The sequence below is a fragment of the Alosa pseudoharengus genome, unplaced genomic scaffold, assembly GCF_046254945.1.
Source record: "Alosa pseudoharengus isolate Yale_2024_CS ecotype anadromous, Long Island Sound unplaced genomic scaffold, YU_APseudo_1.1 YU_APseudo_1.1_scf_6, whole genome shotgun sequence".
Lineage (NCBI taxonomy): Eukaryota > Metazoa > Chordata > Actinopteri > Clupeiformes > Clupeidae > Alosa > Alosa pseudoharengus.
Window position 1 is genome coordinate 40,831,540 of NW_027468848.1, and position 22,967 is coordinate 40,854,506.

The 22,967-nt window shown below is 41.1% G+C and overlaps 1 protein-coding gene across 1 annotated transcript in view; it reads right to left on the bottom strand.

Moving 5' to 3' along the window:
- LOC143106164 (D-amino-acid oxidase-like) overlaps nucleotides 1–22,967 on the bottom strand; it is a 97,066-nt gene that overhangs the window by 36,440 nt on the left and 37,659 nt on the right. The window contains exons 4-5 of the mRNA XM_076270372.1: nucleotides 6,556–6,621; nucleotides 6,336–6,390 (exon numbers count right to left, since the gene is read on the bottom strand). Coding sequence (XP_076126487.1) covers nucleotides 6,336–6,390; nucleotides 6,556–6,621 — 121 coding nt within the window. The remainder of the gene's footprint in view (nucleotides 1–6,335; nucleotides 6,391–6,555; nucleotides 6,622–22,967) is intronic.

Sequence of the window (22,967 nt, forward strand, 5' to 3'; positions counted from 1 at the left end):
AACAACTTTTAAACTATCTACATTCAACTTTTAAACTTTTACACTATATACATTCACTAGCTGTCTATCAACAACTTTTAACTTGTCATCAACTATGTCAACACTTTTCATCAACTATGACTCCTACCCACTGTAGCTAGTTAGCATGGTTAACAAAGTTAGCATGTTATCATGCTAGTTAGCATTTTTAGCAAAACTGCTAAAAATGATTAGCTAGGTTAGCTAAGTAACATGGTTAGCATAGTTAGCATGCTAGCATGCTAACATGATAGTTAGCATAGTTAGCATAACTGCTAAAAATGATTAGCTAAGTTAGCTAAGTAACATGGTTAGCATAGTTAGCATGCTAACATGTTAGCATGTTAGTTAGCATAGTTAGCATAACTACTAAAATGATTAGCTAGGTTAGCTAAGTCACATGGTTAGTATAGTTAGCATGTTAGCATTGTTAGCATGCTATTTAGCATAGTTAGCATAACTACTAAAAATGATAAGCTAGGTTAGCTAAGTCACATGGTTAACATAGTTAGCATGTTAGCATTGCTAACATAGCATGTTTAGCAAAACTGCTAGAAAATTTTAGCTAAGTTAGCTAAGTAGCATGGTTAGCATAGCTAACATTGCTAGCACTGCTATAAAACATTAGCTAAGTAGCATGGTTAGCATAGTTACAAATCTTAGCATAACTGCTAGCAAACATTAGAGCCATTCCAACTTTCAGTTATCGTCAAATATCTACTTATACACAGCCATTAAACTATTTGAATATCAACATTCATTAAACTGCTAGAAAACGTTAGCTAAGTTAGCTAAGTAGCATGGTTAGCATGTTAGCATTGCTAGCACTGCTATAAAACATTAGCTAAGTAGCATGGTTAGCATAGTTAAAAATCTTAGCATAACTGCTAGCAAACTATAGAGCCATTCTAACTTTCAATTATCGTCAAATATCTACCTATACACAGCCATTAAACTATTTGAATATCAACATTCATTAAACTTCCAGTCTGTCAACAACTTTTAAACTATTTACCTTCAACTTTTAAATGGTCTACTTTTAAACTATCTTTTAAACTAGCTGTCTATCAACAACTTTTAAACTATCTACTGGCTATCAACAACTTTTAAACTATCTACATTCAGCTTTTAAACAGTCTACTTTTAAACTATCAACTTTTATTAAGCTATGCAGCCACCATGTCTATCCTAGCATCACCGTAGTAACCATCTCTGTATTATCTATTTTAACTATACATGATATTTTACATCACAACTTTAGCATTTTCATGCACTGGTAATTCCTTGGAATTGCATTTCTAGTTATTATTCCGCTTACCCGCTTACCACTTTTTCCGAACGCAATTTCTCTTGAACAGTTTAACTTAGAAACTTCATTCAAACTTTGTAACGTAGGTCTTCAAACAGATCGGGTTGCTATGTCTTTTCAACTTTGAAACTTTTATACTTTTTAAACTATTAAAGAAAAACTTTTTAAAAATCCCCATAGACTTAACATTGCCGATTGTGACATCATAATATGGCCATTAAGCAATTAGAATCCTATGCCAGGTGTTCAGGCCACCTGCAGCCTCAGGCTTTAAGCATACAATCTGGGTCAATTAAGACTACACATCCTATTCAACTGTTTCCTCTGCCCAAAACGGTTTCAAAATAAAAGTCCTCACTAGAATAATCCAACTATCATTAAACTAGCTATTAAACTAGCTGTTTATCAAGAACTTTTAAACTATATACATTTAACTTTTAAACAGTCTACTTTTAAACTACCATTAAACTATCTATCTATTAAACTAGCTGTCTATCAACAATTTTTAACTTGTCATCAACTATGTCAACACTTGTCATCAACTATGACTCCTACCCACTGTAGTTAGTTAGCATTGTTAGCATAGTTAGCATTTTAAAATGTTTAGCAAAACTGCTAGAAAACATTAGCTAAGTTAGCTAAGTAGCATGGTTAGCATAGTTAGCATGTTAACATTGCTAACATAGTTAGCATGTTTAGCAAAACTGCTAGAAAACGTTAGCTAAGTTAGCTAAGTAGCATGGTTAGCATGTTAGCATTGCTAACATAGTTAGCATTTTAAGCAAAACTGATAGAAAACATTAGCTAAGTAGCATGGTTAGCATTGATAACATAGTTAGCATTTTTAGCAAAACTGCTAGAAAAAATTTGCTAAGTAACATGGTTAGCATAGTTTAAAATGTTAGCATAACTGCTAGCAAACATTAGAGCCATTCCAACTTTCAGTTATCGTCAAATATCTACCTATACACAGCCATTAAACTATTTGAATATCAACATTCATTAAACTTCCAGTCTGTCAACAACTTTTAAACTATTTACCTTCAACTTTTAAATGGTCTACTTTTAAACTATCATTAAACTATCTATCTATTAAACTAGTCGCCTATCAACAACTTTTAAACTATCTACATTCAACTTTTAAACAGTCTACTTGTAAGCTATCTATCTATTAACCCTTTGCAGACCGCACGTTCTAATTTCGGTACCCCAGTACCGATGACGTTCAGTCTAATAACTCAGCCATACCCCAACCAATTTTATCAATGAAAACTTCCTCAAAAACATCACATCATAGGCTTTCTGGCGATATGATTGGTTAAGGGATTTGTGGCGCGAATTTATTTTACTACGTGAAGGAAAAATCAAGAGTTGATGTCTCCCTCCACTAGAGGAAAAACGGCAGGAAGCACTATGCATCGTTGATCTTGACGTCGTCAAAAGGAGAAACTACTGGATCGATCATCTGAGGTAAAAACAAGTCTTTTTATGTTATTACTACTTGTTATCCATGTTATTACTTCAAAATCGTTTTTAAAAGTTATTTTTGCTGGTAATTACACCTTGTATGCATGGCCGTAACATAATGCGTGTGTGTGTTCACTTCAGCTGATATGACAGCTGATATTTTAGCACACCGTAATCTTTAGTAAACTCATTATTTTCAGTCATTTCTGGGGGGTTACTATATGTCAACCAAGATTACAGACCTACTATGACTGACATTTTAACGATTTGTTCTATTTTGAACGATGTTCCTTGCTTGTCAGCTGATACAGAAAACTAGCTAAGTTAGGTAACGTTAGCATCAGAAGAGGCTGCAACATGTCCCTGACGCGTAGTCGCGATAAAGTTCACTCCCGTGCTTCATGACTGCCAACTTTATGTCAAGTACACCTAATCGGTATTTTATTGTCAAATAAACCTTTCATTCCTTCGTAATATGTATAGCACAATTTACAGTTGTTTGTAGCCAAGTTGCTTAGCTTACTTAGATAGAAACATCTGACATGAATGACAACGTTAATGTTACGTTACCGACGTGAAGACTGTGTTGATCACCGATGGTGTAACGTAAGGATTTTATTCATTGACTGCTGTTTTCATGAATACATGACTGAAGATTTGTTATAAATGTGTCTTAGTATTGTTTAGCTTTTAGGCTGTAAGGTTGGCTGCTACGAGGTATGAGGTTTTTGGGTGGCTAACTATGATGGGAGCTCATACGCCCAAGCCTACTCGTCGACACATTATTTTCTAAGGGGGTGTTTTGTCTTTACGCAACTGCAGTCGCCTATGCACGGTGTGTATGTGTATGCATACGCTGTTTAGATGTTTTCTGTCATATCTCCTGACTCATGTTCATGAATCAATGTTTGCTTGTAAGCGGTTATGCTATGTATGGTTTAGCTAAGGCAATAACACCTAGTGAGCTCTGAGACTAATGTTACCTCTCCAAGCAATATTGGAGTCCTCCAGTGACAATAATACTTTTAGTGAAAAGAGTCATGGTTGGTGGTGATTAGTTTTATTTTACATTACTTCCACATAATCTTAAACAACCTATTTACTAACAGACCTGTGATTTTTTGTTATTTTAGATGGAGGGAGAGAAGTATGTGCAACTGAGGTGAAAGCAGCCGACTGCTGATGGCAAACATGACCCCAAGGACCACGGTGGCATGGACATGGGACATGGATGGGTAGTTTCTGGATGAAGAGGAAGACAATGATGTGGTAGAGGAGGAGAGTAATCTCCCATCATCCTCAGCTGGGTAAGCATGTTTGTGTGTGTGTGTGTGTGTGTGTGTGTGTGTGTGTGTGTGTTCGCCCAACTGGGCGTATGCACATTTCTGGTTGTGATAAGAGTGTTGCTTATAACAATAATGACAGGGATTATAGTGATAATAGTTTGGTTAGATTTGTAATTCAATTTCTAATTTTCTTATCTGACAATTTCTTTATTTTGTGCTTGGTCAAGTCCCATGTTAGGTAGAAAGCATACACTTTGCCTATCCTTCTAACACAGACAGGGACACTAACTCCAGTAGCATTTACAGTACACCTCATCGTCTGCTAGGCTTAGATGGACACACACACACACACACACACACACACACACACACACACAGATCTGGTGTGAATGCGGCGTTAGTGTATCACCTTATGTGTAGGGCAAATGATATCGATAATTATATATTGTATCAAATTATATGCTGTATGGTTGTTAAATGTATTGAATTTCTTCTAATGTTTAATTAATTAACACTTATTAGTGTGAATGTTAATATGAATTGATGCTTTGTTCATCATGTTAAAGTATTTTGTTGATCTTTGTTATACTGTTATCTTGTCATTCTTGTAGTTCTAATAGTTACTGCTTGTTTGTAAACATATGTTTTGTTATTTACCTGAAGTTGTTGTTCCTGATTATTTAATGAAATTGTTAAAGACTTATCTAAATAAAATGATTTATTTCTTCTTTCGTAAACCTAACACGTGTGCCAGTGTCTGTTATTCTTGTTTTCATAGTAGAATGAAGCACATGGAGAAGCAGTTACCATCTGGATAGTCTTTATTTCAGCCTTTATCTTTCTTCCCCACAATTGATTTAGCCTCTTCAGAGTACAGTAAGACATCCTATATTTAGCTATGCATCTTGTTTTGATGGTAAAACATCTTATATTTGTTACATGACCATTATATCTGTGTATTTTTGGTCAGATGTCAAACCAGGAAAGGAAAACATCCTACTCTTTAAAAATTCTACATGTTACTGCGACTTGCAGTTATGAGTAAATTAATCATAACTTCTGAACCAAAGTTGATAAATTGATTCTGTTTTTTTCACTGAGGAGATCACAACACTATCTATCTTTCACACACTATATCTACAATAGACATTAGGTGAAAAGCAAGATTCATCTTTACAAATTGATATTTTCGTGTTTTTTGATGTTGAATTTTGAAGGTATTGTTTAAAAACAATGTGTGTTACACTCAAACTTATTAACTATGATATGTACCATTTTAAAGGGCTAGTTCTCCTGATTACAATGGTGGGTATATCTTATCTCTGCCATGTAGCATGGCCACACAATAAGCCTTTTTGTCTCACAAGGGCATCAAGTATGAAAAATCGGAATGTTTTGTGCCGTCTGCAAAGGTCTAATACATTTATCATAACTTTTGAACAAAAGGTGATACATTGATTCTGTTTTCATCACTGAGTAGAGGACAAAATTGTGAATCTCCTATACACTCTAAGTTTTTCTCTATCTACAACAGAAATTGGGGGAAAATGAGATTAATCTTGACAAACTGATAGTTTTGTGTTTTTTGAGGTTGAATTTTGAAGATATATTTTTAAAAATATGTGTGTTCTCCTCAAAATTATTAATTATATTTTATACCATTTGAAAGGGCTATTTCTCCTGATTATAATGGTGGGTAAATCATATCTCTGTCATGTAGCATAATCACACAATAAGCCTTTTTGTGCCATAAGGCCATCGAGTATGAAAAAATGGAATGTTCGGCGCGGTCTGCAAAGGGTTAAACTAGCTGTCTATCAACAACTTTTAAACTATACGTTTAACTTTTAAACAGTCTCCTTTTAACTATCAACTTTTATTAAGCTACGCAACCGCCATGTCTGTTCTAGCATCACCGCAGTAACCAGCTCTTCTTTATTATCTATTTTAACTATACATGATATTTTACATCACAACTTTTGCATTTTCATGCACTGGTAATTCCTTGGGAATTGCGTTTCTAGTTCTTATTCTTATTATTCTTATTTGTATGCCAGAGGAGTTCGCTGGTGTACACTTGCAGGAGTGCAGCAGTGTTTACTGCGTGACAGTGGCCGATCTTAATCTACTAAAAATTTTGTTATAAATTTACTAACATTTTGTAAAGATTGTAGATATTTTGACCCAAAGTTACAACCATATCAGACACCTCTCCTTGTAATGAAATCTCTTGCATATTGGGAACACAAACAAACCTCCTGAAATGAATTTATCTTCCTGTGGCAAAACTTCACACCTCTTTGTATTAGCCTGAAAATAAAAAAGTAAGTTAGTATCACAACAACTCTGTGTTGTGTTGTGTTTTATTATGTCAAATAAGGAGACCTCAAATGAAATCACAAATTGTACAGTGATGCAGTGATTAAGGAAAATGAAGAGTTTTCTAAAATATATTTGTAAAATGGGTCCACCCACCAGTCCATAAGCCATGGTAAGTAGGTCTTTCCCTCAACCATAAGTGCAGTGTTGAACCATCCATGACTGTAAGAAATTCAGCATTATCATTAATAGTTAACATAGGAATAATAACACCACAATTATTATTGTTGTTGTTGTTGTTGTTGTTGTTGTTGTTGTTGTTATTATTATCATTATAGATTATAATTCTAGACTCAAAATATCATTATACTTCTAAACTATTGTTAGGAGGTTCCCTGGAGACAAAACAAAGTATTTTACATTTGTAAGGTGTGAAGTAAAGAAAAGAAAGGTACAAAGAAGGACTGTTTGTGCAGTCAGTGCAATACCTACTCCGCCACCTTGCTACAAGGTAGCGGAAACTGGAGAAATGATAAGGTAATGCACAGACAATTCTTCTGGTACTTTAGCCTGGCGGGCCATCCAATATCATTGAAATGTATAGTCTGGAATCGAATCATTCACCTGCTTAATCCAAGGGGCGGGCAGAGAATTGTCTTTCAAACTGCCTAGGCATGCAATAGGCCAGCGCTACGACCATATCCGTATCCGGTCGGCAAAACGGCAAATACATCCTTCTTTGAAAGGAATGACTTAAGTGCATTGTGTTGCTCTACTTTCAAAGAAAAGCACAAGTCCAACTCCTCCAAAGTTGACGCCAACGCCGATTCAAACAACCGCTCTTCGTTCGCCATAGCCACCTTCCTTGTTGTTCACCATCGCAGGATGTCGTTATCCTGTTAAGCCCGCCTTAAGACTCTAACGAAATAGAGCGCTGTGATTGGAGAACATCCACTGTGTTAAGCCAATAGAAATTCCTATGGTTCGATACTAGACGTACAGGCTGAGCAAATTAATTTGCCGCCGCTAGGGTGCGTCTAGATTTCTAGGCTACTGGTACTTCTGAATCGTAAGACATATTAACATATCCAATTTAGCATAAACATAAAGCGATGAATTGACAATAAGAGAGGGATAGTATGACAGTGATGGAGGGACTGTACAAGTGGTGGCACTCAACGAAAAAAAATCAGGAGGCACATAGAGTAGAAAAATGTGAGGTTCTCAGTGATGCAACAGAAATATTTCATTACACAAAAATAATTTGTTAGCTTAAGTTATGACCTTTTTTAAAATGGAACACAATGGGGTGGTAGTAGTATAGTGGCTAAGGAGCTGGGCGAACATGCAAAATAACTTTTCTGGGCCAGTAAATAAATAATGTGTGGGGGGGAATATTACATTGGACCCTGCATAATTATACAAATAAAATAAAGGTACAAAATCACGTTCCCTAAGGCTCGTTGAAGTCCACACAAAATGAAACCTTTAGAGGACATTCTGGGGATGTCCTCTAAAGGTTTCGTTTTGTGTGACCTTCAGCGAATGCTCTCAGACTTTCCTCTTACAGTTATAGGCTTATCCTCATCAGTGGAGTCTGAGTAGTAGGTCTGTCACTGTGTCATAACAGGGCTGATTTTGTGTTGCCTGTGTGTGTGTGTGTGTGTGTGTGTGTGAGTGAGAGTGATGACACATAGGGCTACGGTAAACTTCTGTTGTGTATGTTTCGACCAAAGATACTTTTAGTTCAATCGTCTCTGGTTCATCCCGGGGTTCAATAAAGCAATGGAGCTGTGTTCGGATTTGGAAGCGTCTTGAAGAGTGGACATAACTTCATTTTATGTTGAGGTTGCAACATATTGCAACAGAGATCTATGTGAAATGTTGCCAGAATTGTCCTTAAAGAGATGTGCTATTGAGAGCGCTAACACCCTAGGATACGCTCCCAATATGAGGTGCTGCAAGTTGCTGGTTTGAGTCCAGGCAAGTGCAGGGCTGAGCCGTGTGGTAAACACAATGCAGGTTACATCGTTAAACAAGAGAGAAATAAATGTTTTAATCAAATGAACATGCCTGGTAAATAATTGCTTCAATTACAAAAGAGTTTGCAGAGGCACTCTGAGGTTGAAAAAGTATAAAAAGCATTTAATTCATCATGTGCTTTTAACCAGTTCTTGCCATGAGGAATTAAAGGCTTTTTATACTTTTTCAACCTCAGAGTGCCTCTGCAAACTCCTTTTTTTTCTTTGGATTAACCTACGTATTGGACTGATTGTTACAGACTAATTTTAATATATCCCACGTAATACAGAAGAGTAATACACTTCCCAAGCGTGCCTACGCGGCAGCTGCCACGAGAACAAAGAAACATACCACTTTCCAAACAGTGTGTCTTTTTTTCCTTCCCCAGCTGATCGCGGCCCGTCTTCTGTCTAGCTCTAATGGACAATATATATGGTAAGCAGTGTTGCCACAGTTACCTTGAAAAAGTAATCTGATTACTGATTACTGATTACTCCTTTAAAAAGTAACTTAGTTACTTTACTGATTACTTGATTTTAAAAGTAACTAAGTTAGATTACAAGTTACTTTATTAGTTACTTTCAGCAGCTGCCGACAACACCCCCACCGCCTCAACATACAAATGATAACTGGTTTTGCCAATACTCACTATACTGGAAGTGCATTTTAACAGCAATGTATAGCAGACATCCCAACCTAACCTACTTAGATACTGAAATTCAGATGTTTGTTCAATAATGTCTAAGTACACCAAATAAGGAAGGCCTATTGATAGAAATTGTTATAGTAAAATATGTAGATTTTTTGTAGATTTGTTTTTCATGTAGCCTTGGCAACTAGCCATCTTGTATAGGCCTGAGTAATATGCAAATTAAATTACACTTGTTAAACTCACCTCAACAAGTATTTTGCAATCATTTAACCCGCCGTGAGCAATGCTAAAGTCGCTGTTACAAACAGTGCAGTGTGCAAGATTATCATTATGTTTTAATCTTTTGAGACAATTAGGTACACTTTTGTGTAGTCTGATGTGAAATGGGTCTTAAATCTTCCTTTTTGAGGGGCACTGACGCTGCCATCACGCTCCTGTTCCTAGATACACTGACTGAACTGATTAATTAAGTTGGGGAGAAAAGAGATATAAGCACACTTACACTGAAAACTGATTGGTTGATTTAGCAAAACAGACCAGGATGCTCTCTGTTTTGGATGCGCTTCAGGCACAAACGCACCACTCCTCTCTCTCTCTCCCTCCGTTGTGTGCGTGTTAAGCTCATATGCACACGCAATTTGAAGTCCGGTCTGGCTTGCGTGCTCTTGTTTGCTCTAGGTTCCGGGAGATTTTATGTAATTTGCGGGCGTCAGGAAGCCGCTATCAATATGTGGGAGACTCCCAAAACTTCGGGAGACTTGGGATGTCTAGCTAGACAGCACTTTGTCGCCAGCACAGAATGTACAATGTACCTTAATGTTGTCATGTTTAGCTGACACAAACTCCAAGTAATGACTGATGAAATGTGCATCTCTCTCTCTCCCTCCATTGTTTACGTTTGTGTCGCGGCGTCGTTTTACACGTGAATTGTGCTCATGCTGAAAACGTGAGCATAGCCTACATGACATTAATCCCCAAGACAAGAAGAAAGCAAAGAATATATCTTTTTATTAAGGAAAATGACAAAAAAAGTAACGCACAGTAACTTAGATAAGTAACTTTAATCTGATTACTGGTTTGTAAATAGTAGCGCGTTAGATTACTCGTTACTGAAAAAAGTGGTTACTGGCATCACTGATGGTAAGTAGGATATAGTGTAACAGCTTGGCCAATAGGTTTTAAATAAAACATAAACCACCCGACCTACCTCAAACAAACGAACAGGTGAGCATGGCAAGAGGACAAACAATCTTCCCAAGCAAGCCCTGATCTGTGCGCACCTTGCTTACGGGAAGCAGCAGATTAGGAAACCGCGGCCATGTCCTACCCCATTTAAATACTCGTGTCAATCACAGCTCATTCATTGAGAAAAACACAAAACCCTGGCCCCTCCAAGGAGTGTCAGACACCCAAAGCGGCTAGCTAGTGCACTCTCCCACATTTCACCCCCCCCCCAAAATGAATCGTCGCCTCGACGATGGACTCCTAGAGGGAGGTGGAAGCAGTGGATTGGGGCAATTTAAATGGATTTTTGTGTTGTCCTGCAGTTGCTCGAGTAGAGCGCCTCAACTGAGAGTCAGCCTCTTGAACATGCTCGCTCTCAGCCGGACTATCCTGGCAGGACAATGAAGAGTCAAGGGCAGGGGCTGAATTGCTGTCAGGAGAGTTCACAGCAGTGTCCTCATGCTGATCAGCTGGCTGTAGGTCTATGACCGGTTCATTATGAAGCACAATTGCACGTTCTTCATCAGAGTCATCCTCCATGGACACCAGGCTCCTTTCCTCATCAGCCATAGCTTCCTCCATTGGTTCAGCTTCAGCTGGATCCTCCACCCCCTTCAGCACTCGTCTCAGTTCAGTGTGGTGTATGTGCCGAATGGGACACGCTTCATCGACTGGAACAATGGCATAGACAGGGCCATGGTCAGAGGGCGTCTGGACTACCCTATAGACACGGGAACTCCAATAGTCCTGTATCTTATTGCGCCCTCGAACATGGTTCTTGACGTACACAAGGTCACCCTCTTCTAGACGATCATCACGACAGGACTCATTATGCTTCCGGTTTCGATTCTCGGCTTTCTCTTTCAGTTGTTGCCTCACGTGCAGATGGGCCACCCGAAGACTCTCCTGGTGCTTATGGACCCAATCTTCTGGAGTGGCGTCTGTGTTCCCATCTTCCCCACCGGACCCCAACAGGAAATCAACAGGCAAGCGGGGCTCACATCCAAACATAACATAATATGGAGTCATTCCAGTAGTGCAATGTACGGTGGTGTTGTACGCATAGGTTAACTGAGGTAGGTGCCTGGGCCAATGTCTCTTCAGCTGGTAGCAATGTTCGCAGCAAGTCATGTAGGGTGCGGTTGAACCACTCACATTGGCCGTTTCCCTGTGGATGATAGGGCGTGGTTCGACTCTTTTTAACTGCATACATGGAACAGAGCCGCTGGATCAAGGCATTTTCAAAGCTTTTGCCCAAATCGGAGTGAATTCTATCGGGCGGACCAAACCGCTGGAACCAGTGTTGCACCAGGACCTGTGCAACTGTGTCAGGAGTGGCGATGGCCTGGGTGTATTTCGAAAACACATCTGTTAATATGAGCACATTCTCCCGTCCATCACTGGCTGGTTCCAACACAGTGAAGTCAAGGGCAAGTATCTCATGTGGCCGGGAAGCAAGTAGAGCCCATTGGTAGGTCTTTACTTTAGGCTGCAAAGCCTTCCCAAGTGCACACCTCTCGCAGTTACGACACCACTGTTCCACATATTTAGTCATGCCAGGCCAGAAGCATCGCTCACACACCAACTTCAGAGTTCGGTCCATGCCCTGATGGCCATGACCCTCATGAACACTGCGCAGAATCTCTTCCCTCAGACATTTAGGCAAGATGAGCTGCATTATCTCCTGGCCGCCTCCTGCCGGATGAGATCTGCGATATAGAACTCCCTCTCTCTCACAGAAGGCTCCCCAATGACGCAGCAGCTCCTTACTTTCGGCCATCAATTCCCCCCGCTCCTGAGCACTCGACTGCCTAGCCATCCTCCAGAACTTCAGAATCGGCCCCAGAATTGGATCCAGCTGTTGCAGCGAGGCAAGTTCGGTATGGGAACGTCTTGGAAAGGCTACGACTTCCCTACAATGCGCTTCGACCCTGATGGACTGTTGTTCCAGTATGGACTGCCCCAAATTGGATGGTAGGTCAGTGCCAGGGGCCAGACGGTCAAGATATTGGCGCGACAGGGCATCAGCATTCCCATTCTTCCGTCCCGGTCGATACCTAATGGTGAAATTGAAAGATGCCAGCTGAGAGGCCCACCGTTGTTCCAGAGCACCCAGTTTGGCAGTCTGGAGATGGCTCAAAGGATTGTTATCGGTGTAGATGGTGAAAGTACTTCCCAACAGATACTCCCTGAACTTCTCTGTGACTGCCCACTTTACCGCCAAGAGCTCCAGATTCATGGAGCTGTAATTTTCCATGTTCCTTTCTGTTGGCCGCAGGCCACGACTAGCAAAGGCAACTGGTCTAAGCCTGCCATCTTGCTCCTGGGAGAGCACGGCCCCCAGTCCCGCATGGCTGGCGTCCACCTCCAGGACAAATGGCTTGGCGAAATCGGCATAAGCCAGAATCGGAGCAGTCACCAGCTGGTGTTTTAAGGACTGGAATGCTTCCTCGCAGGCCTCATCCCAGGCAGACGCGAGTGGCACTGGTGGTGTTTTCCCTTTCTTCCTCGGCCCAGTCAACTGGCCAACAAGATGATGCAAAGGAGCAGCAATCTTGGCAAAGCGTCATACCACATGCCCCAGGTACTTCACTCTGGTCTGAAAGAAGTGGCACTTAGACAGCTTCACCTTCAGTTGTTGTTGAGACAACCTCTGGAACACCTCCTCCAGGCGCTCCAAGTGCTGAACCACAGAGGAGGAAAAGATGATCACATCGTCAAGATACAACCACACAGACTGGTATCGCTGATCACCGAACATTCGCTCCATGAGTCGCTGAAAGGTGCTAGGTGCATTGCAAAGCCCAAAGGGCATGCGATTAAATTCGAAAAGGCCGAAAGGGGTACAAAACGCTGTCTTGGCCTTATCTCGTTCTGATACTGGAACTTGATTATACCCACTCGCCAGATCTAAGGTCGAGAACCAGTGAGTGGGGAGCGGATAAGTGTCTTTATGAGTCTTCGCGTTGAGCCTCCGATAATCAACGCACAGCCTAAGACTCCCATCTTTTTTGGTCACAATAACAATCGGTGACGAGTAAGGACTGCAACTTTCTCTGATCACTTTGGCCTCCAAAAGCTGCCTAATATGGGCCTTGACAACTTCGTATTGGGAAGGGGGCAATCTCCGGTAAGGTTGTCGGATACCCTTGCTATTCTGCAACAAGGTAGGGGAGACCAACAGGCCTGCAGGGAGGGGGGTTTCTTCAGAAGACAGAGGTTCCAATAAAAACTCTCCCATGGGAAGCGGAGGGCAAGTGACAGGGACCATGGACAGTGTTCCTGCCGCAAGAAGAATAGGTGGACCGCACCGTACTCTGGCTTTAAACGCAGTGGAAGAATTAACTACGGCCTCAACTTGCTCACAATGCCGTAAGGCACGCCTGATCACAGAAGGCGCGGATGAAATGAAGGGTGACGGGAAAAGATTAGGGCCATGCTGTTCAGAAAGAGTTCACGCAAAACATTCATGCCCAGGATGCCGGGGATAGCTACTTTACGCTGCTTATCTACTGGGTTCACTGGGTCCTTCACAATGAGGATGCCACGCTTCGGAATGTTCTGTCCCAAGACAACAACATCAAGCTCCACATAGCCCACATAGGGTATATCTAGTCCGTTGGCGGCACGCAGACTTATCCAGCCACAATCCTTCGTCTTATAGTGGGACAAAAAAGTTAAAAAGAAACTTTCGGTTATGGTGGTGACTATGGATCCCGTGTCAATCAGACACTGCACTTCAACCCCTCCCATCATGACTGTTTGCACCGGACATGATCCAACCAGCCGCTCATAAGATGGTGAAACAGCGGCCCCAGACCCAAATCGAGCTCCCAGTGTGTGGCTCTGCACACTGGGGGTGGTCAGTTTCCCGAAATGCTGGGGGAGGGTTCACTCACATTGGTGTTCGGGCCAGGGGGGACCCTGAAGTCACGCGGGGTGGTGGGACAGTACCTAGCAATGTGACCTGGTGGATTACACCGGATGCATATGGGTTGACCATCTGGAGTTCTCTTGAAGCGGGTCCCTCTGGATGTGGGCGCAGGTGGACGGCGAGGAGAGTCAGGTTGGGAGCCTACCCGTGCCATCAGGAGGTCCAACTGAGCCTGTTGCCGAAGGATCATCTCTTTAAGTTCAGAAAACTCAGAGGGTGGCTTGACTTGAACTACGTCGCATTGAGTGGCAAATTGGGCCTCACTTACTAAGGGGGTGGTCCTCACAGGCTTGTCATGGTTAGGTTGGCCCTCTTCCACCCACCGGATAGCCTCACTTCGAACACCCAGGAGTCTAAGACTGTTTTCACAGAATTGATCCCGTATTACTATGTCAGGGTTAGTTATAGAATGGTTAGTACATGACTTTACCTTGTCCATCAATTCCATTAAAGCATGAGAAAACTCATATAAGGATTCCCCCTCCCTTTGCTTCCTATCAAAAAACTTTTGCTGCAAATAGACATAAGATTTGGTACACCCATACACTTTAATAATCTCTGCGGGATCTTCTTTTGTTGCCTTGGGGCGATATTTAATTTCATTGCGTGCCTCCCCCTCTAAATGATCATACAGGAACATAGCTTTGTCGAGATTAGACATACCTCACATGGGGGAGTAGGTAGCAAGCCGGGACTGCTCTGTTGAAATTCATCTAAAAATTACTCAAAGATCCTATCATAATCCTACAACTGTCAGTGTTTCCAATGAATGAAACAGAGAACATGAATAAGAGCGGAAAAAAGAAGTTTAAGGAGACTGAACAACAACTTAAGGACTCAAAGGGCGCAAACGCTGCTAAGCAGTCTCAACCTGACAGGGAAACTAACATGCTAACCTTGTCAGACATTGAACGATTGCTAACATCCACGGAGGAACGCATCGTAAATAAACTGTCGGCGCAACTCTCTGCCAATCGGGCCAGTATCGAGGAACATCACGAGTCTATCCAACACCTAGAGACTTCTGTGACTGATGTACAGGACAGACAAGAAATACTGGAAGCGAAATGTGCCGCGCTGGAAAAGGATAACGTGGAACTGAAAGAGAAGGTGGATGATCTTGAGAACAGATATATACGCAATAATATCCGCATAATTGGGCTTCCTGAAAAAAGTGAAGGGAAACAACCCACTACATTTATTGATACGCTGCTGAGAGAAGTATTTGGACAGGAAACTTTCCCTACACCAATGATCGCAGACAGGGCCCATCGCATTGCAATCACGAGAACGAACACAAGCGACAATAGACCTCGCCCCTTCATCGTGAGAATCCACCACTTTCAGACGAAGGAGCGCATCCTAAGACTGGCGAGAGAGACCGGCAACATCTACTTTCGTGGAACTCGGATCCACTTCTTCCCAGATTTCAGCGCTGAAATATCCAGAAAGAGAGCTGCCTTTGTTCCAGTGAAGTCGCAACTAAAGGAAGCGGGGATCGACTACAGAATGCTGTTCCCTGCCAAACTTCAGGTCACAGATGCAGATGGGAAGAAGCACGTCTTTCAGACGGTAGAGGACGCGACTCGCTTTGCCGAGCGAGGCCAAACCAGCACGAGAGAGGAACCGTCCTAAAGGATTCTTAATAGACCCTAAATGGTCCGACTGTGAGTGAGTAGTCTATCCCTTCCTGCAAACGAACTCTCAGGTACATTTTTGGACACATTTCAATTGTAATTTAAGAGGGGAGAAATTAATGACATTTTTTTTTCTCTTCCTGGCATTATATGGCCCACTGTTGGACTTTGGTTAACCGTTTGGTTTGATTGACATTTCGCTGCGTTGGTAGTCATATGCGCTTTCATTATTTCCTATAGTTAAGATGTAGCCTAGGTTTTTTTTTTTTTTTGTCCTCTTTGCTAAGGAAAGGCATACACTGCTCACATAATGTAAAGAATGTACATGTTAAGCCTATTACAGTACAATTAGGCAATTTCTAAACCATGATGTTTTTTGTTCTCCTTCTCAGTTGTCTCCATGGTGCACTGACATTACTTTTCTTTAATCTTAGACATACATTAACAGAGTATAGAGTTTAAGTATAAGAATAGGTAGAACACACTTTTGGTGTTTTTTGATAGAAAGAGTTTTTCAGCTTAGCCTCAAATGTTTGTCTTATTCACTTATGTATTTTGTTATCTCTTGTATTTTTCTCTTATTTTATCCCCACCCCCCTCCCCATCTATGGTTCCCACAATTCCAAGTCTCTCTTTAGGTCCTAACAAACATGACTTTTAGAATTCATAAACCTCAACCTATCCAATGTGTCTCACTTAATGCAAAAGGTGTGAATAATCCACTAAAAAGACAGAAGATACTATCCTATATTTCCCATCTCAGAACAGATATTGCATTCATACAGGAAACCCATTTAAAGAATGACTCCATAAGCTATCTTAAAAGGAGGTGGGTTGGTCAATTGTATCATTCTAAGTTTAACACTAAGGCCAGGGGGACCGCGATTCTAATTCATAAAGATGTCACATTTCAAGCAGAAAAAGTGATCAGTGATACTAATGGAAGATATGTTATTGTAGTAGGGCAACTATTTTCTCTTCCTGTTATTCTTCTAAATTTATATGCTCCGAATTTTGATGACTATAATTTTTTCTCCAAACTATTTTCTGCCATACCAACTCATAACAATTATAACTTGATAATAGGAGGTGATTTTAACTGCGTCCTTAACACTTCACTTGACAGATCCTCACCAAGGCCACAACCTCTCTCTAAATCAGCCAAGGTTATCAGTGATTTCTGTACACAGTTTGGTTTATCTGACATATGGAGATTTCACTACCCCAATAAAAAAGCGTATTCTTTTTTTCTCTAGAGTCCATCACACATACACTCGCATAGACTACTTTTTGGTTGATAACAGACTGACTGGGAGCACACATTCTTGTCAATACCACACAATCTCTGTCTCTGACCATGGTGCACTGTCTTTTCAGCTTAACTTAGCCAATACTTTCAGGCCCGCATATCACTGGAAGATAAACCCACTTCTGCTCTCTGATGACGAATTTACTGATTTCATTACTTCGCAAATTCAATTCTTTATCGCTACCAACAGTACTACAGATGTGTCCCACTCAACACTATGGGAGACTTTGAAGGCCTACCTGAGAGGACAAATAATTGAATTTTCATCTAGAATGAAGAAAATCAGAGAGGCCAAACTTAAAGACATTTCTCAGGCACTGGCCAAAATAGACTAACAACATTCTTCATCCCCATCCTCAGATCTGTTTAAAGAAAGATTGCGTTTGCAAACAGAATATGATATAGTGACCACAGACAAAGCTGCACACCTGATCACTAAGGCCCGTTTTAATATCTATGAATCTGGTGATAAGGCTGGCAAACTTTTAGCGCGACAAGCGCGACAGGCTGCAGCGTCAAGACTTATCCCTAAGGTCCAGGATCAAACTGGTGAGGTAGTAACAAATCATGCGGAGATCAATCAGACCTTTAAACAATACTACTGCGACTTATATCACTCTGAGCACACTATGAATACTCCAAACTTTGAAACATTCTTTGACAAACTCTCATTCCCTTCTGTCCCCCCTGAACTTAATGCATCTCTGGGTGATGAAATCTCAATCATAGAAATTATGCAAGCCATTAAATCGTTAAAAAACAATAAAACTCCAGGGCCGGACGGCTTTATCTCAGAATTTTACAAAAAGTTTGCCCATGACATAGCTCCATACCTAAAAAACATGCTCAATGAATCTTTGTCCCATGGACATCTCCCCCCCACTCTGAGACAAGCCGCAATCACGCTTATTCTTAAAAAAGGCAAGGACCCACTTCAATGCGGTTCATACCGCCCCATTTCTCTACTGAATGTAGACTATAAAATTCTTTCCAAAATACTCTCTGCTAGAATGGAAAAACTACTGCCACACATAATATCAAGAGATCAGACAGGCTTTATTTTAGATAGGCACCCTAGTTCCAACTTAAGGCGGCTATTAAATATTGTCCTCTCACCTTCAACATCTACACCTAAACCAGTAATCTCACTTGACGCAGAGAAAGCATACGACCGCGTGGAATGGTGTTACCTTTTCTCTGCGCTCAAGCAATTTGGATTTAACGAAGGTTTCATATCCTGGGTGAAACTGCTATATGCGAATCCCCTGGCCGCCGTCATCACCAATGGCCTCCAGTCAGAATACTTCCCACTGAGCAGAGGCACCCGTCAGGGCTGTCCACTGTCCCCTCTCCTTTTTACTGTAGCCATAGAGCCATTAGCTATTGCCCTAAGGCAATCTGAAGGCTTTTCAGGAATAGTACGCAGAGAGCTGACTCACAAGCTTTCTCTGTATGCTGACGATTTACTCTTATATACATCTGACCCTATAACTTCTGTCCCTTCCATTGTCCATACATTGGATCAATTTGGTAAAATATCTGGTTACAAAATAAATACTCAGAAAAGCGAGATATTCCCCCTTAACGAAGCAGCCTCTCAAACACCGCACTCTCACTTTCCTTTCAAAGTAGTTAAGAAAGGATTTAAATACCTTGGAGTAGAAATAACCACCTCATTCCCCTTACTGTTTACAAAGAACTTTGGTGTACTCTTTGAAAAATGCAAACAGGATATGGTGAGATGGTCTACCCTGCCTCTCTCCATAACTGGCCGTATCAATCTTATCAAAATGATTGTATTACCCAAATTTCTTTACCTTTTTCAAAACATCCCCATCCTAATAAGAAAAAAATTCTTTAAAACTCTGGACCAATGCATATCCTCCTTTATTTAGAATGGCACGTCACATAGGATAAATACACGGTCACTTGAAAGACCAAAGGGATTAGCTGGCCTAGCCTTACCTAATTTTATCTATTATTACTGGGCGTGCAACATTCAAAAAATCCTATTCTGGAAAGAAGACTATCACCCGGAGTGCAGTGAGGCCTGGTTACATCTTGAATCTTCAAACTGCTCAATCCATCTTGGCTCTGTGATCTCCGCGCCAGCCCCTCCAACACCACTCACTCGTTTCTTTTCCAACCCAGTGGTCCTCAATTCAGTTAAAATCTGGTCACAATTCATAAAACATTTCAAGTTAAAGACAATGTCAATTCATTCACCAATTACTAACAACTATAGCTTCCCACCCTCTATCTTGGACTCATCTTTTAAAATCTGGAGGACAAAAGGCATAGTTTCTCTTTCAAATCTCTTTTCGCAAGGTACATTTTGTTCATTCTCTCAATTAACCCGAAAAGTTTGACCTGCCAAATTCTCACTTTTTTAGATACCTCCAAGTACGGCACTTTGTGCAGAAGAATATTCCTTCCTTTCCACACCTTCCACCCATCAACACCATTGATAATCTTCTCTCCTTGTCCCCACAGCGAAAAGGTCTGATCTCAGGGCTTTATAGTATCATCAACAATATCTCTCCCCATTCATTGCAAGAAGTTAGACAACTATGGGAAAAGGACCTTGGAGAAGAAATGCGAGATGATCAATGGGACGCAGCTCTAGACTTAGTGCATACCTCTTCCCCCTGTGCCAGACATAGTTTAATTCAACTCAAAATCATCCTAAGAGTGCATTGGACCAAAGCCAAGCTGGCAAAGATATTTCCCAATATGGACCCCTCCTGTCCCCGTTGTCAAAATCAACCTGCTGACCTCTTACATATGTTCTGGTCCTGTCCACTCCTGCAAGCCTTCTGGACAGACATTTTTAATGCATACTCGGTTATGAGTGGCATTAGAATCCCCCCAAACCCAATATGTGCAATTTTTGGTTTCACTGATGAAACGCGCTCACTTAAGAATGACTTTTATGTTGTCATAGCCTTTACATCCCTCCTGGCAAGGCGTCAGATACTCCTACAGTGGAAGGAGCAAAGGCCCCCGACATTTAGGAAGTGGATTAATGACACAATGTCTTTTTTAAAACTGGAAAAAATACGCTATACGCTGAAGGGCTCCATACAGCGATTTGAGAGAACTTGGAACACCTTCCTTACATATTATGAGAGTATACAAGACCCAATTGAAGAACAATAGATGACCCCCCCCCCCCCCTTTTTTTTTCTTTTTTTTTTTTTTCTTCTTTATGTATGTGTGTGTGTGTGTGTGTGTGCGCGCACATGCATGGGCGCCTGTTTATGTTCACATTACTTATATTTCTGTTACTTTCTATAGGCCAGCTGAGGGTGGGTAAATGGGTGGGCTTTTGGGGAGGGTTGTATACTGAGTGCATTCCATAATTGTAATTGTATTGTTGTTGTTTTTCTGAAGAAAATCAATAAAAACTGTTAAAAGAGATTAGACATACCTCAGACATACCTAATGCAAGTCTGTGCCTCATCCACCCAATCTTCCACCAGGAGGCAGCCCACACCCCTTGCCCCTGAAAACTTAGAGCATTTGCGTTCCCGGGGTAAATAAAAGGCTTGTTCCCTGCGCGGAGGGTCAGTTGCTCCGCCATTATCCCCACTAGACTGCCCACCCGTATTTCCCCTTGAGGTCTGAGACAGTCTCTCATAATTTCTCTGCAAATCTTCCATTTGAGCACGGAGCGTCTGTAATTCTTCTTCCATGTTGGCATTAGGAGCAAAGTACCAACCGCTGTTTGTTTATATTACTAGCTATTGTCTTATAAAAAACAAATAACCAAACAAAAATACAAAACTTGCGTTGCTCAAGGTAACAAACACTCACAAAAGAAAATTAGAAAATTAATTAATCAAGTTTCGTCCTGCCAACTGCGCCAATTGACCGATCCCAAGCCCCACCTCCCATTGTCAGTCCCATAGTTACTGTTGCTAAGTCGGACAAGTTTTCAGGAAAGTGTGCGAGAACGCGTGTTCAACATGGGGACGCAGCACCATTTAGCCGAGTGCAACAGTGTATGCTGGATTTCTGGGCGTCAAGAAATATCGATATATTCAAAAAACAGAGGCTAGAAAGGCCTTCAGTATGCGGAAGGACACATTCACAATGTCCACTGTTATCAACGAGGTGGAACACCACAAATTGAAACCAATCCGGTGTTACAGATCTTAATGGGATGCATGTTAACTGGGGATAAGCACGTTATCACGAGCAGGTAGTTTACCTTATTTGCTACAGATGTGACTCTGTAACATCTCAATAAACAGGTCTGTGCAAACATATGGTGTTGACGTGTCCATAACAAAATCTAACCATATTTCGAGGATTAATTGAAGACGGGACCAAGTGCTGCAGATCCAAAGTTCCCACGCAACTTGGGAGAGTGGCTAGCCTATAAGCAGCTCATGTTGGAGAGATGGATATACAGCGGGGAAAATAAGTATTGAACACGTCAACATTTTTTTCAGTAAGTATACTTCCAATGAGGCTATTTGCATGAAATTTTCACCAGACATTAGTATTAACTCAGATAATCCACTCATATAAAAAAATCCAAACATTAAAGTCCATAGGTAGAGTTATGTGCAATAAAGTGGAATGACACAGGAAAAAAGTATTGAACACGCCTGCTGAAATTTCTTAAATACTTTGTGGAAAAGCCTTTATTCGTAATGACAGCTTCAAGGTATTTCCTGTATGATGAAACTAATCAGTCCCAGTATTCTGGTGTGAGTTTGGCCCATTCTTTTAAACAGATAGTCCTTTAATATTGAAGATTTCAGGGGTCCCTCTTGATCTTTAGTTAACTTCCAAAACTGTTCAATTTAATTGAAGTCAGGGCCTTGATTTCCTTTCTCTGAAACCAATTGAGAGTTTCCTTTGCTGAATGGTTAGGATTATTGTCCTGCTGGAAGGTCTAGCCTTGTCTCATCCTCATCATCCTGGTGGACGTAAAGATTCTCCTAGAACAAAATGACTCCATTCATCATTCCTTCAACTGTATGAAGTCTGCTAGTACCATGAGATGAAAAACAGCCCACACCATGATGCCACCACCTCCAAACCTCACTGTTGGTAGGGTATTTTTAGGGTGATGCACAGTGCCATTTCTCCCCCAAATATGGTGTGTAGTATGACATCCGAAAAGTTACATTTTAAACCAGAATACATTCTCTCAGTATTTCATAAGATTGTTCAAATGTTGTGTAGCAAACTTTCAACGAGCTTCGACATGTTTTTCTTCAGCAATAGAATCATGCTGGATGAGCGTGCATAGAGGCCATGGCGGTGGAGTGCATTACCTATGATTTTCTCTGTAACAATTGTACCTGCTGCCTCCAAATCTTTCTGGAGCTTTCTCAGAGTGGTCCTTGGCTCTTGGGCTACTCTTCTGACTATCCTTCTGACTTCCTGGTCAGAAATCATGCAAGGAGATCCTGTGCATGGCCAGTTGATGATGTAGTGATGTTCCTTCCACTTGCAAATAATGGCTCCAATACTGCTTGCTGGATGATTCTGAAGTTTTGAAGTGCATCTGTAACCAGTTCCAATATGTTTTGCAACAATAAGGTTGCAAAGATCTTGGGAGAGCTCTTTGCTTTTACCCATCATGAAATGTTTCTTGTGTGACACCTTTCTAACCAAAAACCTTTTTATAGCCCACCAGTATGTACTTACCCAGCTTATTTCAATTTGCACAGATAGGAGGGATAATTTTTTCTAACTACTTATAGATTCCAGTTTGTTCCTTGCCATTCCTTGCGTTTGTGTACTGCTTTATCTTAGCGTGTTCAATACTTT